Source organism: Meriones unguiculatus, chromosome 1, assembly GCF_030254825.1.
Source record: "Meriones unguiculatus strain TT.TT164.6M chromosome 1, Bangor_MerUng_6.1, whole genome shotgun sequence".
In the NCBI taxonomy this organism is placed as follows: Eukaryota; Metazoa; Chordata; class Mammalia; order Rodentia; family Muridae; genus Meriones; species Meriones unguiculatus.
This window is the reverse complement of record NC_083349.1, coordinates 21,310,113-21,323,630: the sequence shown is the minus strand read 5'-3', so window position 1 is coordinate 21,323,630 and position 13,518 is coordinate 21,310,113. Positions and strand designations below refer to the sequence as shown.

Genomic DNA, 13,518 nt, shown 5'->3' with positions numbered 1-13,518 from the left:
TGGGGCTGCCCAGATGTGCACTTGGCTTTGTTACTTGGGAAGACTTTCACTTCCAGTCTGCTGCTGGAGGGCTGGCTCCAGTCCAGGAATGCAGTCACCCACTTCCTAGTTAGAATACCGAGAAGGTGGCCGGCCCCTTTGTCCTGTTCCTCCTGGACCCTCCACTGCTGGGAACCGATGGGGGTGGTTTCTGTGGGTCACCTGGTCTGCCTGTGGGAGCCTTTTTTCCCCCTATAGTGCCTATAGTGCCTATTTCTGCTGTGCCAATGTGACCTCCAGGCACAAGGCCCTGGGTATGTATGGCAGCCAGCCCTGCCATGTATGGCAGCAGCAAATGCCAGTGTGGCTTATGGGATCTAAGCCTGAGAGCCATTCTCACCCCTCTGCCACAGTAGAGAGCTTTCTGCCCTTGAGATTGCAGCCACTTTGGGGAACCAAGGTGGCTTTCACGTGACTGGAGGGCGAGCAGCGATGGGGTGCCTGGAATGTAAAGGTAACCACTGCTGGTCCCCTCTGTCTATGAGTGGGGCAGGGACAGAGACTTAGTAGGAACAGGACTTTGTAGGTAGATGTTTCTGGGCTTCAGCCAGTGTACATGGTCCTCCTCATACCGGTTTTCCTCTCAGAGAGGCTTAGGGGTGTGGCTCAGTGGTAGAATGCTTGCTTGGCATTCAAAGGCTAGAGTGTGATTCTTGCCTCCACTCAGACAGGAGTAATTCACTACCCATCTTAAGATCAGTTTCACCCTCCAGCCCCCTGTGGCCTGAGGAAGACACAGAGTACGAGGGGATTTCTGGACAGTAGTATGCTCTGAGCTGCTGGGGCCTCATGGTGGAGACTCAAGTTCTGCTGATAGCCAGCCTGACAGTGAGGGGAGCCGTGAAGGGAGGGGCAGTGCTTCCAGGGAGTCCTGAAGTCACTGTGGTAAGCTCCGGAGTGCACAGAGTGGAGACAGCTGTGTTCAGGTAGGCCCTGTGTCTTCCAGGCGAGGCCAGAAGATGAAGTGGCCCAGGGACAGCTCTGGTCTGTTAGGGCTGGCTCAGGGGGCCTTTGGTTCTGCTGTTGCCAACTCCAGTTTCCCTGTGGCCACCACAAAGAAGAGGGTGCTCTGAAGGGAGGGCAGAGGCTCTGAGGAGTGGGCTGGGCTGAGGGTGGCGGCTTTCCTGGAGCTCCGCCCCCTGCGCTCCTCCACCCCTGTCTCAGGCTCATCACCTGCAACAAGCTTCCTAACTAGAAAACAGGTACAATGGCCTCCTGTTCCCAATCAGGTGCTTCCGGGAAGCTCGGGTAGCTCGGCTGGCAGGGCTCCTGAGCCTGAATCTGAGAGTCCAAGGTTCAGTTCCCTGCTACTTTTGGAGGCAGCCCCTGGAAGTTTAAGAGTGGCTCAGAATTCAAACAGAAGAGAGTTAAGAAAAAATAGAATGAAAGAAACCTAGTCAGGCGCTTGCAGTCATCATCTAAACTCCCCTCAGAGCTCTAACACAGGGTCAAGTTGACAGTTAAATCTAGCCATCACCCTGCCCTCCCCGCCCCCCCCCCCCCCCCCCCGTCAGCACACATAAACACATCACTTTCAAACCATCACCTTCCATCCTTTGTCCCCAGGGCCTCGTGTTTATCTAAAAATATAAAATGCATTCTAATTTAAAAAACCAAAAACCGGGACTGGAGAGATGGCTCAGAGGTTAAGAGCACCGGCTCTTCCAGAGGTCCTGAGTTCAATTCCCGGTAACCACATGGTGGCTCACAACCATCTATAATGAAATCTGATGCCCTCTTCTGGCGTGCAGGGAGTACATGTATAAATAATAAATTAATAAATCTTTAAAAAAATGTTTTAGAAAAACCCTCATAGTCTTTAAAAATTCCAACACTTTCAAAGTTCAAGGTCTTTTAAATGTGATCTTCTATAAAATTAAATACTTATTTCCATCATATAAAAGCAGAGAGTAGACATTCTTATTCCAAAAGGGAAGGAGCAGGCGGACATCACAGGAAAAGCCTCGTGGCCCTGATCCTTTTAGTGGGGTAGCTACCCATGCTCCTGCAACCCTGACAGACTTACGGTTTGAATGGCCAGTGTCCCCGTAGGTTTGGTTTTGGACGCTTGGTTCCCTGTTGGTAGCGCTGGCTGGGGGATGTTTGGGTGGTGCCACCTTTTTGGAGGAAGTGTGTCACTGGCAGCTGAGTTTGAGGTTATAAGGCCTTGCTCTACTTGAGGTTCACTCTCTGCTTTCTGCTTGTGTTGAAAACGTGAGCTCATCTTTCTGCTCTAGTCACCATGCCTACTGTCTGCTGTGGTGCCTCCTACCGTGATGGACTCGCCCTTTTAGAACTGTAAGCCCAAATAAACCCTTCCTTCTATAAGTCGCTTTGGTTATGGTGGATGTGTGTGTGTGTGTGTGTGTGTGTGTGTGTGTGTGTGTATTTGTTTGTTTTTTCATAACAGGGTTTCTCTGTGTACCCGGGGCTGTCCTGCACTTGCCTTTTGTAGACCAGGCTGGCCTCCAACTCACAGAGATCCACCTGCCTCTGTCTCCCTGAGTGCTGGGATTAGAGGTATATACCAGGCCCCGCTTTGGTTATGGTGCTTTATCACAGCAACAGAGAAGCAGCTAATACAAAACGTGTTCATTTCACCAAGGTGGATGTTCGTTCATTGTCCTGTCTGTGCTTCCCATATTTGGGGGTAAGCATGCTTTTCTTTCTTTCTTTCTTTCTTTCTTTCTTTCTTTCTTTCTTTCTTTCTTTCTTTCTTTCTCTCTTTCTCTCTCTCTCTCTCTCTCTCTGTCTTCCTAGGAAGGCCATGCAGCATGGGGAAGGTGCAGGTCTTGGTCAGATGCTTATGAAACAGGACAGTATGGTATCCCCGAGTGCTGGAACTACAGGCATCTGCTACTATGTCCAGTCTAATTCCACACTGGAGAGCAAATGCCGAGTTTCATGAACACGAGGCAAAGCATTCTACCAACAGGCTACATCCCCAACTTGTGGGGTGACCCATTTTGCACCTCCCAAATTTCTTAGTGTAATTTCTTAGGTGTCTCTTCAGGTCCTCTAGTCTTAAGACACAGTAACCAACATCTCCACCCACCTTTTCCTGCCCAGTCACAACCTAGTGTGAAGGACAGCGCCTACGTGTCTCTTTGTGATCCCTCCTTACACAAAGGCTGTGTAGGCTGATAGCTCAGTCTTAGTTGCCTGTCCAGTCACCCAGAATTGCAGTCATGTCCCATGTGTGTCATTTCACTGGCCACAATGTATTCTCCAGTCTGCCAGCTGCTCGGGCTTCCCTGTACTCATGTGAGAGAGCCGTTCATGAAAGAGTTGTGCCACTCTTTGCCACACAGAGGAGGACAGCCACCCTGCCTCCCACCCCCGGACACTCCACCTTGAGATGGATCAACCTTAGCTCCCTGTCTTCACAGCTGGGGAGGTGCATTCCGAGAAAAGAAGGCTTGGAATAGCCATCTCAGAATACTACACCCTTAGCTTAGCTTAGCTTCAGTTAGGCACAGTGTCCCTGGGCCTTAAAAATGCGTCTCTGCTTTGTTGTTGTGTCCGTGTTTAATGCACCAACTGCTGCATCAACTTTCCTGGGAGACGCGACCAAATGTCTCTCTACCCTAGATGGTCCGGGGGAATGGATGAAGTCCTGGAGGAGTGTGTATTACTGACATGCACGTGACCATGTTACAGGCCCCAATACCTCAGACTCACGGGAGTGGTGAAACCTTTTTTTGGGCCAGGCTCAGGCACAGCAAAGTCTGTGTGGATGTCAACGCTGTGTGCAACAGCTCCATCAACCATAGCATCTTCCTCTTGGATGACGGCCATGTGACACTTCTACCTACAGAGACCCAGTGCTGAGGTCAGCTAGCCCCCCTCCTCCTCATTTACACTGTATATAATAAAAGCTGCTTCCTCCCCAGCTGCTGCTGCTGGTGGGTCTCCTTCAGAGAACATGACCCACCCAATCCCAGTGAAGGTGTGTGTGTGTGTGTGTGTGTGTGTGTGTGTGTGTGTGTGTGTGTGTGAGCGTGCCTGTGTGAATTCCAAGTAGCCAATCCCAAAGCCATGAAGGTCACGGCAAGATGGAGCACGGACAGCAAAGCAAAGAGCTCAGATTGGTATCCAGTGCTTTTCATCTTTGACTAGCAGAGTGTGGCTGAGGAGCCAGTTGGGGCACACAGGTGAAGGGGGTCACTTGCGGTATCCAGGGTACATAGGCTTATGGGTGCTTACGTAGCTGAAGTAGCCCTTAACCGCTAACATATCCGGGGTGGAGGGGGTGGGGCAGGGTGTCACGTGCTCCCTTGAAGCCTCCTGAGATGCCTGTGAGACTTGAGCTGCACACCCTTTTTGTGGTCAAACGTCCAGGAACACACCTGCGACCTAGAGGCAGTGTGCAGATCTAGCCTGTACTGGTTTCGGATGAATGCACAGCAAGGAAAATGTGTCCTCAGAGTGAGCTTTCAGGGAAAACCCCAGGTTACCATAGTGTGCCTGTGTGTGGTCCGCAGCACTCATTTAAAGCCAGATGCATTATGGGAAGGGAAATGAGCGGAGAACAAGACTTACACAACCTAACCTGTCAATCAAAACAAAACCAGGCAGGTGTGGTGATGTGAGCCTTCAGTCAGTCCTTGTACTCGGTGGCAGAGATCAGTGATACTCTGAATTCAAGGCATCCTGGTCTACAAAAAGAGTTCCAGGACAGCCAGGGCTAATCAGAGAAACCTTGTCTTGAAACCTCCCCCAAACAAACAAACAAACAAACCATAAAACTCTTCATCACCCACACCTAGCAGCCACCTTGTCCCCTGGATCCACAGAAGAAAGTCCAGGCATGACCAGCCATGCACCCTCTTGGCTTGCTGCTTCTTTGCTATACAAAACTTTGCTTCTGAATAAAGCCCCTGCTGTTTCTCTGCTTGTGTGCACTTTTTCAGTTCTTTGAACAAGATACCAAGAATCTGGAAACACCCCGTCCAAAGAGTGACCACGGGGGACACAGTCTCCTGGAGGTCCCGTGTAGGTAAACACAGCTAGTCTTGACAGCAACAGCCATGCCATGACCAGAGAGTAGTGTTCAAAATGAGAACACCTGCCACTTCTCCATGAGGAATCAGGGATACTGCAAGCCATGCGAACAGGCCTAGGGTCGAAAGTGAAGAAAACAAGGCCAGGACCAAGGGCTTTAGAACAGAGGCTGTTGGGTCCCTCTTTTATGTCCGAGTGTGCATCCAGTGAGGGGATGACCCTCAAACCCAGTGGGATGAACCCAGCATCGGTCTAACTGTGCTGGTTTCCTGCTTCCCAGAATGTGTCTCCTGTCAGACGATCCTGAGCCCGCCTTCCTGCACACAGCTGAGAACTGGCAGGGCAACCGTCTCTGCGTGCCTGCTGCAAACACACGTGGCTTGTCTCTCATGCTCTCACCTTCTGTGGTCTCCTTTCCCATGATGGAGAGGAGCAGCCACATGATCCATCCAGCACCCCTCTGTGATACAAAGCTGGTTCAAGTGAGGGCGGAGAGCTCCGTGGGGCACTGAAGGATTCAGGTTGTAGGGTTCCCTCAGAGCCACTGCATTCTCAGGGTCTGTAACAGGGTCTTTGTAGTCACATTTCACAAACTCTTGCTTGAAGGTCGAAGGGTTGCCTTGAGCTGGCGCAGATGGTGTGGTCCGTGGTCAGGGAGGTCAGCCTCTGCCCTGTTCCGGCTTCCTTTGTGGCCTCAGGGAGGTGGGTCTGTGCTTATGGCTGCTCCTGGCTCTGACCTCCTCTGTCACAGCTGTGATTGGAAGGGGCAGAAGGAAGAGCCCTCTTCTCACCAGTACAGAAAGCCGAAGGAGAAAAGCCACCAAGGTGGGCTAGGACCCAGGTCACCATGGGCACCAGAGCCAGCTATGACTGACAGGCCATATAGAAAAATGCTAGCAGCTGCAGGCAGTTCACAACTGAGTAGAGGTTGTGAGCGCCTCGGTCTCAGCCCTCTCGTCTTTAAAAGGGATATCAGCTTGGCAACAGTTCTCAGGAAACGTAGAAGTCAATGCCACACCTACCCAAGGTGCCCTTTGAGGGTTAGAGTCCTTATATCTGGCAGACTTGACCACAGGTAAGGAAGTTAGGTTGGTCTCACTGTTTCTGAATCCAGCCTCCGTTTCCTCTCTATAAGCTGGTGTGTAGTCCACACTTCCAGCACCCCTGCGCTGCGCTAACAACTTGGGAAGAAGGGGAAAGGTCATGACCCTGACATCAGGCACCTGTGGCTTCTTACCTCTGGGTGAACCTGGCCAGGGAGGTTGCATGGTCAACTGGCCCTCTTCTCTCCATGACCTGGGCAGGGCGTGACTCCACAGCGAGACTGTGACGTAACCGAAACACTGTTCCACACCATAGCTGGCACACACCCCAGGAGGGCACTCTTCTGTGCCCAGCCTGGACTCCCCTTATGCTTATGTGGTGTGCTCCTCACACTCCCTGAGTGCCGGGGTAGAGAACATGTTTTTATAACAGTTCTGGGGAGCAGAGTGGCTGATTTCTATGACCAGCTGGGACAGCCAGTGGCTACTGAGTTAAGTCCAGGTTTGTCCTGGTTGTGTCCCCAGGATGCCTGGCCATCTTGCCCAGTGGCTGTGGGTGTTGTCCAGTCTCTCCTTTATACTCTTGACCTTAGGTCATATGACTTGGGTGAGCCAGTGGCTGTGAACCGAATCCAGTCTTGCCTTTGGACTTTTTTGTTTTTTGGGTTTGTTTGTTTCGAGACAGGGTTTCTCTGTGTAGCCTTGGCTGTCCTGGACTTACTTTGTAGACCAGGCTGGCCTCAAACTCGCAGAGATCCACCTGCCTCTGCCTCCTGAGTGCTGGTATTAAAGGCGTGCCACCACGCCCAGCTCCACCTTTGGACTCTTGACCTTAGGGTCACGTGCCTTCTGCGGAGGTAATGCTGACCCCAGAAGGTGGTCCTCCATGCACACCCTGATTCACAATCTGGGGTTACTGAGACTTACCTTGCTTGAAATTCTGTGACCTGTGTGTCCAAAGCCTGCAGGCTGGAGCACAGCCCCACCACAGTCTTGGGGTTTGGTGGGAGAATTCTGAGTGTGAGGCACTCCTCACATCTTTAAGGTGTGTGTGTGAGAGATAGTGCCACCCTATGGCATGCCAGTGCACATAGGCACATTCCGCCTTGGCTCTGCATCAGCAGGCTGAGGAGACACAGTTTGTGGTGGCATCACTCGCCTCTCTGGCTAGAGTCCCCCAAGGATCACTATAGTTGTAACTAGTCCAGACCCAGGGACAAAATGTGTGCACCCGGAACGGAGGCCACTCAGGAGAGTCTGACATTTTGAATTTCTAGAAACAGCTGGCAGTTGTGAGACCAGAATTACACTGACATACTTCTAATGTCCTCTTCCTTTCAAAGGAGGATCGTGCGTGGCCTCACACAGCCACGAGGATGCACATATTTTGTGTACTTTTAGCAAAACTTGAAACCAAAGCCCATTGCTGACCTCGATTAAGCATTGCTGACCAGCATCACCACCAGGGGGCGACACAACACAAGCGCTGCCCACCCAGAGTGCCTTCAGAAACGACACCACCCGTCAAGAGAATTCTCTAAAACATGTTTGTATTTAAATGAAAAAATGCTGAACATGATATAGCAGAGAGCATTTTAATGGAAAATTAATTGATAACACAATTCTGTTTCAACGTTCTCTATTTTTTTTTTTAAGCGTAAACGACTGTATGTGTTCCACAGTCTTCCGATGAGAAGGGGCCCTCCCGCACAGGGGCTAGCTCCTCTCAGCACTCAGTTCTCCAGTCGGGCTTTGTCTCTTTAGGTTGTGCATTGATGTGGGCGTCTCAGTTCAGAAGACAAGGCACTAGAACTATTTTTATCAGCTACATTATACATCGAAGGTATATCGATCCTCTCATCAAATACACAGTTACAGTATTACGCCGATTAGTTCAAAACACCCAAGGCACACGCTTTGTTTGTTGGTTTTTAAATCAAATTTCCTATTCAGCATTTATTTGAAGGCTCGTATTAAAGTTTCGGATTGGCTGTGAACAGAGTTCTAGTAGAAGCCGTGGACAGTGGCCGCTGTGACTTTAAACATACACCAGCAAAGACTGTGAGCTGCAGACCCACGTCCCAGGGCACGGAAAGAAACAGTGTCAACGGGACAGTGGGGACTTGAAGAGCGAGCCATGGGCTGCTAGAAACAGGGCGGGGCACTGGACACTGCCAGGCTTTGCTCAAAGTGAGCATTCTGTATGCCAGTGGCTGGATGACCCCCTCCATCCAGGACGTTTCCACCCAGGGCATCCGTAGGTGCAGGCATGGTCCAGACCCCTGGGGAGCAAATGCCTCAAATACAGGTCAAGTAAAGAGACGGTCAGATGTCCCCCTGATGAATGCCTACTTTACCAAGGAGTCTGGGAAAAGCCACTGGACAGTGAGGCTGGGGGAGCTGATGGTCTGGGAGAATCTACTACAGGAGTGCAGGGAGCAAAGGACAAAGATGGGGACTCAGTGGCTGCTACTTGGATGAGGGGGTGCCCAAGGAGAGAGCCTGCTGGGGAACTCAGGAGGCAGAGAGGTTCGGTGTCTCTCAGATACACTTCCAGGAGTGCACAGATGGCCCTGGGCTCCTGTTCAGCTGTTTGCCAAAGACCCAGATTCTTTCTTGCTCTCCCGGCCTTGGCCCACAGCTGTTTGTGGAAGCAGCGCCCGGTCAGATCAGCCAGAGTAGCCGCTTGGTCTTCAGCTCCCATGGCTTCTGGCTGGCTGTGAGGACACCTCTCTTCCCAGAGAAGAGGGAGCAGAGCCTGGCTCTGGCTCGGTCTCTGGGGTGCCCCCGCGCCCACCCCGAAACAAAAGGGACAGCCAGGTCTGGGGCCCATGCTCACAGGAATGGTCACACAAGCCCACCTTGACAGTTTGCACATTCTGAAATAATATACAAGGTTTCCATTTAGACAACGAGGGCACTTGAGGAAACGGGCCTGAGGTGAAGCAGCTGAAGGAAAGACGCCATCCCGTCGCCTTGTCCAGATAAAGCTGGCTAAAGTGTGCAAACACCCTGCCTCCGATTGCAAGCTTGACAGCTCTGAGGGAGTCTGTTCCACCTTCCCCTTTGTAATCAGAACCACAACCTTATTGCAAGAGTATATTTATTTTTTTTTACAGTAATTTTGGTTGCCATACAAGAGATCGAAGGATTTGGGGGGAAAAGTGCAAAGTACAGGAACTTTCTCTCTCTCTCTCTCTCCCTCTCTCTTTCTCTCTTTCTTTCTAAATAAATAAAGTCTAAAAAGAAAAAGAGCACAAACTTAACAGCAACAAAGATAATGTGACATGTGTTGTCACACACGAACTGCAGTGTGAAACATGTTAGTATTTAAAATCCAAAATTTCTGATGGGAGAAAAAAAATCAGTATTTGTGGCCCTCCCCCACCCACACACACAAAAAAAAGTCATTGCCAGGTCAGCTGGGTAATTGCTTGTTCAATAACTCAGGAAAAAAAAAGTCACCATTTTATTAACTAAAGTATCACAAATAATTCTTATGTAAAGTTTCAGCACGTCAGCAGTCACATTGAGTTATTTTTAATTGTATGAATTAAATCTAAAATGTGCACGGACACCCAGAGTAGGGATCCCGGCAGGTATACACAATTTACAGCTTGAGAGATTTTGGTTTTGTATACACAATATTACAGAAACTAGGCATGTTAATTTATGCAGTTATTTAAATTACAGTATATAACAAAAGTTGATCTTAAAACCTGGAATAGTGGTAACATGGTCCTTATGAGCAGTTTAACATCTGATTCACCACTGAAGAGGGTCCTGGGGTAGGGCCTGGTCCTGACACATTCCGAGTGGGGAGAAAAATGGGTGGCGATGTCAATAAGGGACTATTGCTTTCTGAGCCAAATCACTTGGTTGGAGATAGAGACCCAGTCATCTAGGCAAATGTGTGTGTTTGGGTGGTTGGGGGTGGGGTCTGACAGGTCCAGACACTGCAAAGCAAAGCTGGCCTATCAGCTTCCAAGGCTGCCAGTCAGCTTGCTTCTGCTTGGTGGCATGTGGCTTGACGTCTAAGGAAGGCAGTCATGGCCTGTCACCTGCCACCTAAGTTCAGCGCACCCCAAGCCACCAGGTCTCCTGCCCAGCATCTGCCTGGCACTGAGCACAGAGGTAATGCCAACCAGAAGCTGAGGAAAGGAGCCCAGTGGCAGGGCACACTGTGGGGACTTCAGGGAACCACCCATTGGAAGACAAATTAATGGTGGGGCCGCATTTTCACACTCTCTGACCTCTTCCCTGGCTACCCGCAGTGTCTGGATCGGCAGTGTCTCTGGAGTGTGACTCGTTTGTTCTCCTTGCTGTGGGAAAATGGCAGAAGCCAGACTCAGGTGCTCAGCGGTCACCTGGTACCAGTTGATCGGATGGTTCGAAAGTTGGGGTTGGCCTGCGAAGGGCTTGGGGGACTGAATAAGATTTGAAGCCTTGGTCTCCGTATCAAGGGGCGCGTGCATGCATGCATGGTGGGTTGCACTCGCACGCGTGTGTGTGTGTGTGTGTGTGTGCACACATGTACATGTGTATGCATTGTTTTTGGAGGAACTGCCAAGTCGTGGATTCTAATCCTTTTGAAGAAATAATTGCCCTTCAGTGATGAAGTTGTGGCAAAAGCTGGAAAGCGAGCCAGTGCTGCAGGTTCTGGTGTGTCCAGGGAAGGATGATTTTTTAAAAAGGGCGCTTGAACAATTGTCCCAAGGAAACGGTAGTGTTAAACTACAAACCTTTTTCCCTTTAGCGTTCTAGCACTAGGCGGCACATAGGCTGCCCAGTAGACCAGCCACTTTTTTTTTTTCTTAAAATATTGTGCTTATGAACTATCTGTACACATATTTAAACTTGCAGTAAAGAAAGATTTTTTTTTTAAATTGCTAAACTTTATGTATTCATTCTAGAGCTGTTCCAGGCCTCGTCAGACACATGGTTGTGAGCATAAGTGAAGGAAAAAAAAAAAAAAGTAAAAATAAAAAAAAATGTTTTATAATTAGAGATGGGCTGGGCTAGTTCTGAAATAATAAAACCGTAACCTGACATTCACGTCTCCTCTGAGTTCGAGGGAGAGGGGGATTAATGGGAGCCTAGCTGGCTGCGTGGTGGCTGTTGGTGTGACCTCCCGGGGATGTTAGAGGTATTGTTTTGGGAGGGAGAAATCTGGGGGCAAGGAGGGTAGGCTCAGGTGGCTAGGCCTGAGATGAGGCTTGGTCCAGGGTGCTCCCACCTTCCTTTCTACGCAAACCTACACTTTACCACAGCCTGCGCCCTATTTTATATTCCCCACCAGGTCCTGACCACGGGCTTCTCTGAGACCCAGACGTACGGTTAAGACAAGCTGGTGGGATCCCCGCTGAGAGAAGGGAGAAAGGCCCCTGAGTTCCACCTTTCTCGGGCTGTGAGAGCCGAAGGGCTGCCTCAGCAGGAGGTTCACCTATGGCCCGGTGTGGATGGAGGGCATGGCATCCCATTCGCTCCCAGGGAGGACAACGACTCCCCTATGGCAGCCGTGCTTACCACGTGCCTCGGGTCTTCTTGTCCTTGTCAGAGCGGATGCTCACCTGTCCTGACCTCTGTGGAGCTCAACAGGCAGCCAATTAAAGTAAATTTGGAGAGCCCCCACCTCTCCCTCCTGGGCAGATGCTCCGGGCAGACACCCACCGGCTCTTGTCTTGGAGGAGGTTGTACGCTTGGGTGGCCACACACCGGCTGGCTCTGCGGCCAGGCCTCCCTCCTCCTCAGGATCGTGACTTTGTGCTTTGACTAACTCCGTGTGACTTCGGTTTGGCTACCCTGGAATTATGCTAATCGCTTTGCAGAAATAAAGAAATGGAGTTAAGCAAGCTGGGCACGATCCTGTCCACACAGCCACCACTGCCAAGGACCTTGGGGCCAAAGGAGCTCAGATGCACTTCACAGGAGTCGGACAAAGAGGCGGGAAGGACGGATGGTGCTACTGTCTGGCTCAGGCAGGGCCCCACCTGGAGCTGCTCACTGAGAGCCAAGCACAGGGGAGGGTCGGGAGCCGAGGAGCCCACCCAGGGGCCACAGGCCTGAAGAAAGGCTGTTCTGGGGCGGAGGGGTGAGAGCTGCTCAGAAGGCAGAGGAGGGAGGCCTCAGGAGGTATCTGGAGTACACTGGTACCTGCCACAGGAGGAGAGGGTCCCACAGGCCATCGACAGGACACTCTGAGACCATGACAGAAAACCCCCTTACCGTCCCTTTGGACAGAAGCCGCCCAAGAAATCTGCACGGAGAGCTGGGTTTTGAGGTCCTGGTTTGGCTGTACCAAGGACACCCACAGCACTTCTTTGGGTACCCAGAGAAAAAAACCCACGGATCGGAGATCGGTGCTTTCAGCCTCTGCTTGGCCACCACACATTTCAACAAAAGCCCATCTCTACTTATAACAGAGGAGTCTGTGAAGGCCCAGGGCAGCCACCCTTATCTGTCCAGCAGCTGTTTCAAAGCCCTTTCTATGTTCATCCTATGCCCAACTCGAGTCACCCCAAGATCGATCAAGTCTTCCTTCTGGAGGTTTGGCAGGTGGCTGCCGTCAATCTCATTGTCCATGAAGGTCTCCTTGTGTTCGCCCAAGTTCAGACTTTCCAGCCAGTCTGCCACGTCTGGTTTCGTCCACAGGTGGACAGGCTTAGTTGTAAAAGGCTTATTTGAGATTGGCTGTTGTAGTATTGAAGGAGATGGTGACCTGCTTCGTCCTGCTGGGTTCAAGCCAAAGAGGTCCCCTGCTGGGGACTGGCTCGGAAGGCTAAAGACATCTGAGAGCGTGGGGGAGGGAGAGGCCACGGCAGCAGATGGAGGGGTGGGCAGAATCTCTTTGCTCAGCTCTGTGGGTGAGACCACAGGGCTGGGGGCACGTCTCGGTCCTGAGGTCCTGCTTTCATAGTCGGGGGGTCGGCTCTGCAGGGTGATGGGCTGGGAGGTGCCGGGGCGAACAGTGAAGGTGACGGTCGTGCTCCGTGTACCTGAGACAGTGCTCATGACCTCCGGGCTTCTGAAACAGCAACGACAGAGAAGAACATCACTCCTGACTCGCTGAAGATTACCGGATGGGGTTGGGGACACCCACACCACAGCAGAGGGTCTGCATTGGCAGTCATAAAGACTGCCATGCCAGTCAGAAGGGGGTGGGTAGAGCAGGAGGCACCGCAGCACAGCAAGCCAGCCACTCACCTGGGCCAGGCTGGGAGGAGCCTGGAGAGACGGCCGCCCCGTGCAGGCCAGAATGAGCTGGGGGGCCTCTCCAGCAACACACACCTCCCAGAGCACTCCCCTTCTCAGCAGCCTGCCAGGACACTGCTTAGGGTTCAAGTCCTTGGGTTTTGGACAAAGGCAGGGCCAGCCCTGCTTCAGAAGTGCCACATAGGCACTTGATGTGGGGTTGGAAGAAATTCTCCTTGGA

The 13,518-nt window shown here is 51.4% G+C and overlaps 1 protein-coding gene across 10 annotated transcripts in view; it reads right to left on the bottom strand.

The window, feature by feature from the left end:
• Positions 1 to 7,662: 7,662 nt before the first annotated feature.
• The window catches only part of Shank2 (SH3 and multiple ankyrin repeat domains 2), a 435,523-nt gene continuing 429,667 nt past the window's right edge, over positions 7,663 to 13,518 (bottom strand). For all 10 annotated transcript variants that reach the window (XM_060383254.1, XM_060383259.1, XM_060383260.1 and 7 more), the window contains one exon: positions 7,663 to 13,110. In XM_060383254.1, the coding sequence (XP_060239237.1) occupies positions 12,540 to 13,110 (571 nt within the window). In that variant the 3' untranslated portion in view covers positions 7,663 to 12,539. The remainder of the gene's footprint in view (positions 13,111 to 13,518) is intronic.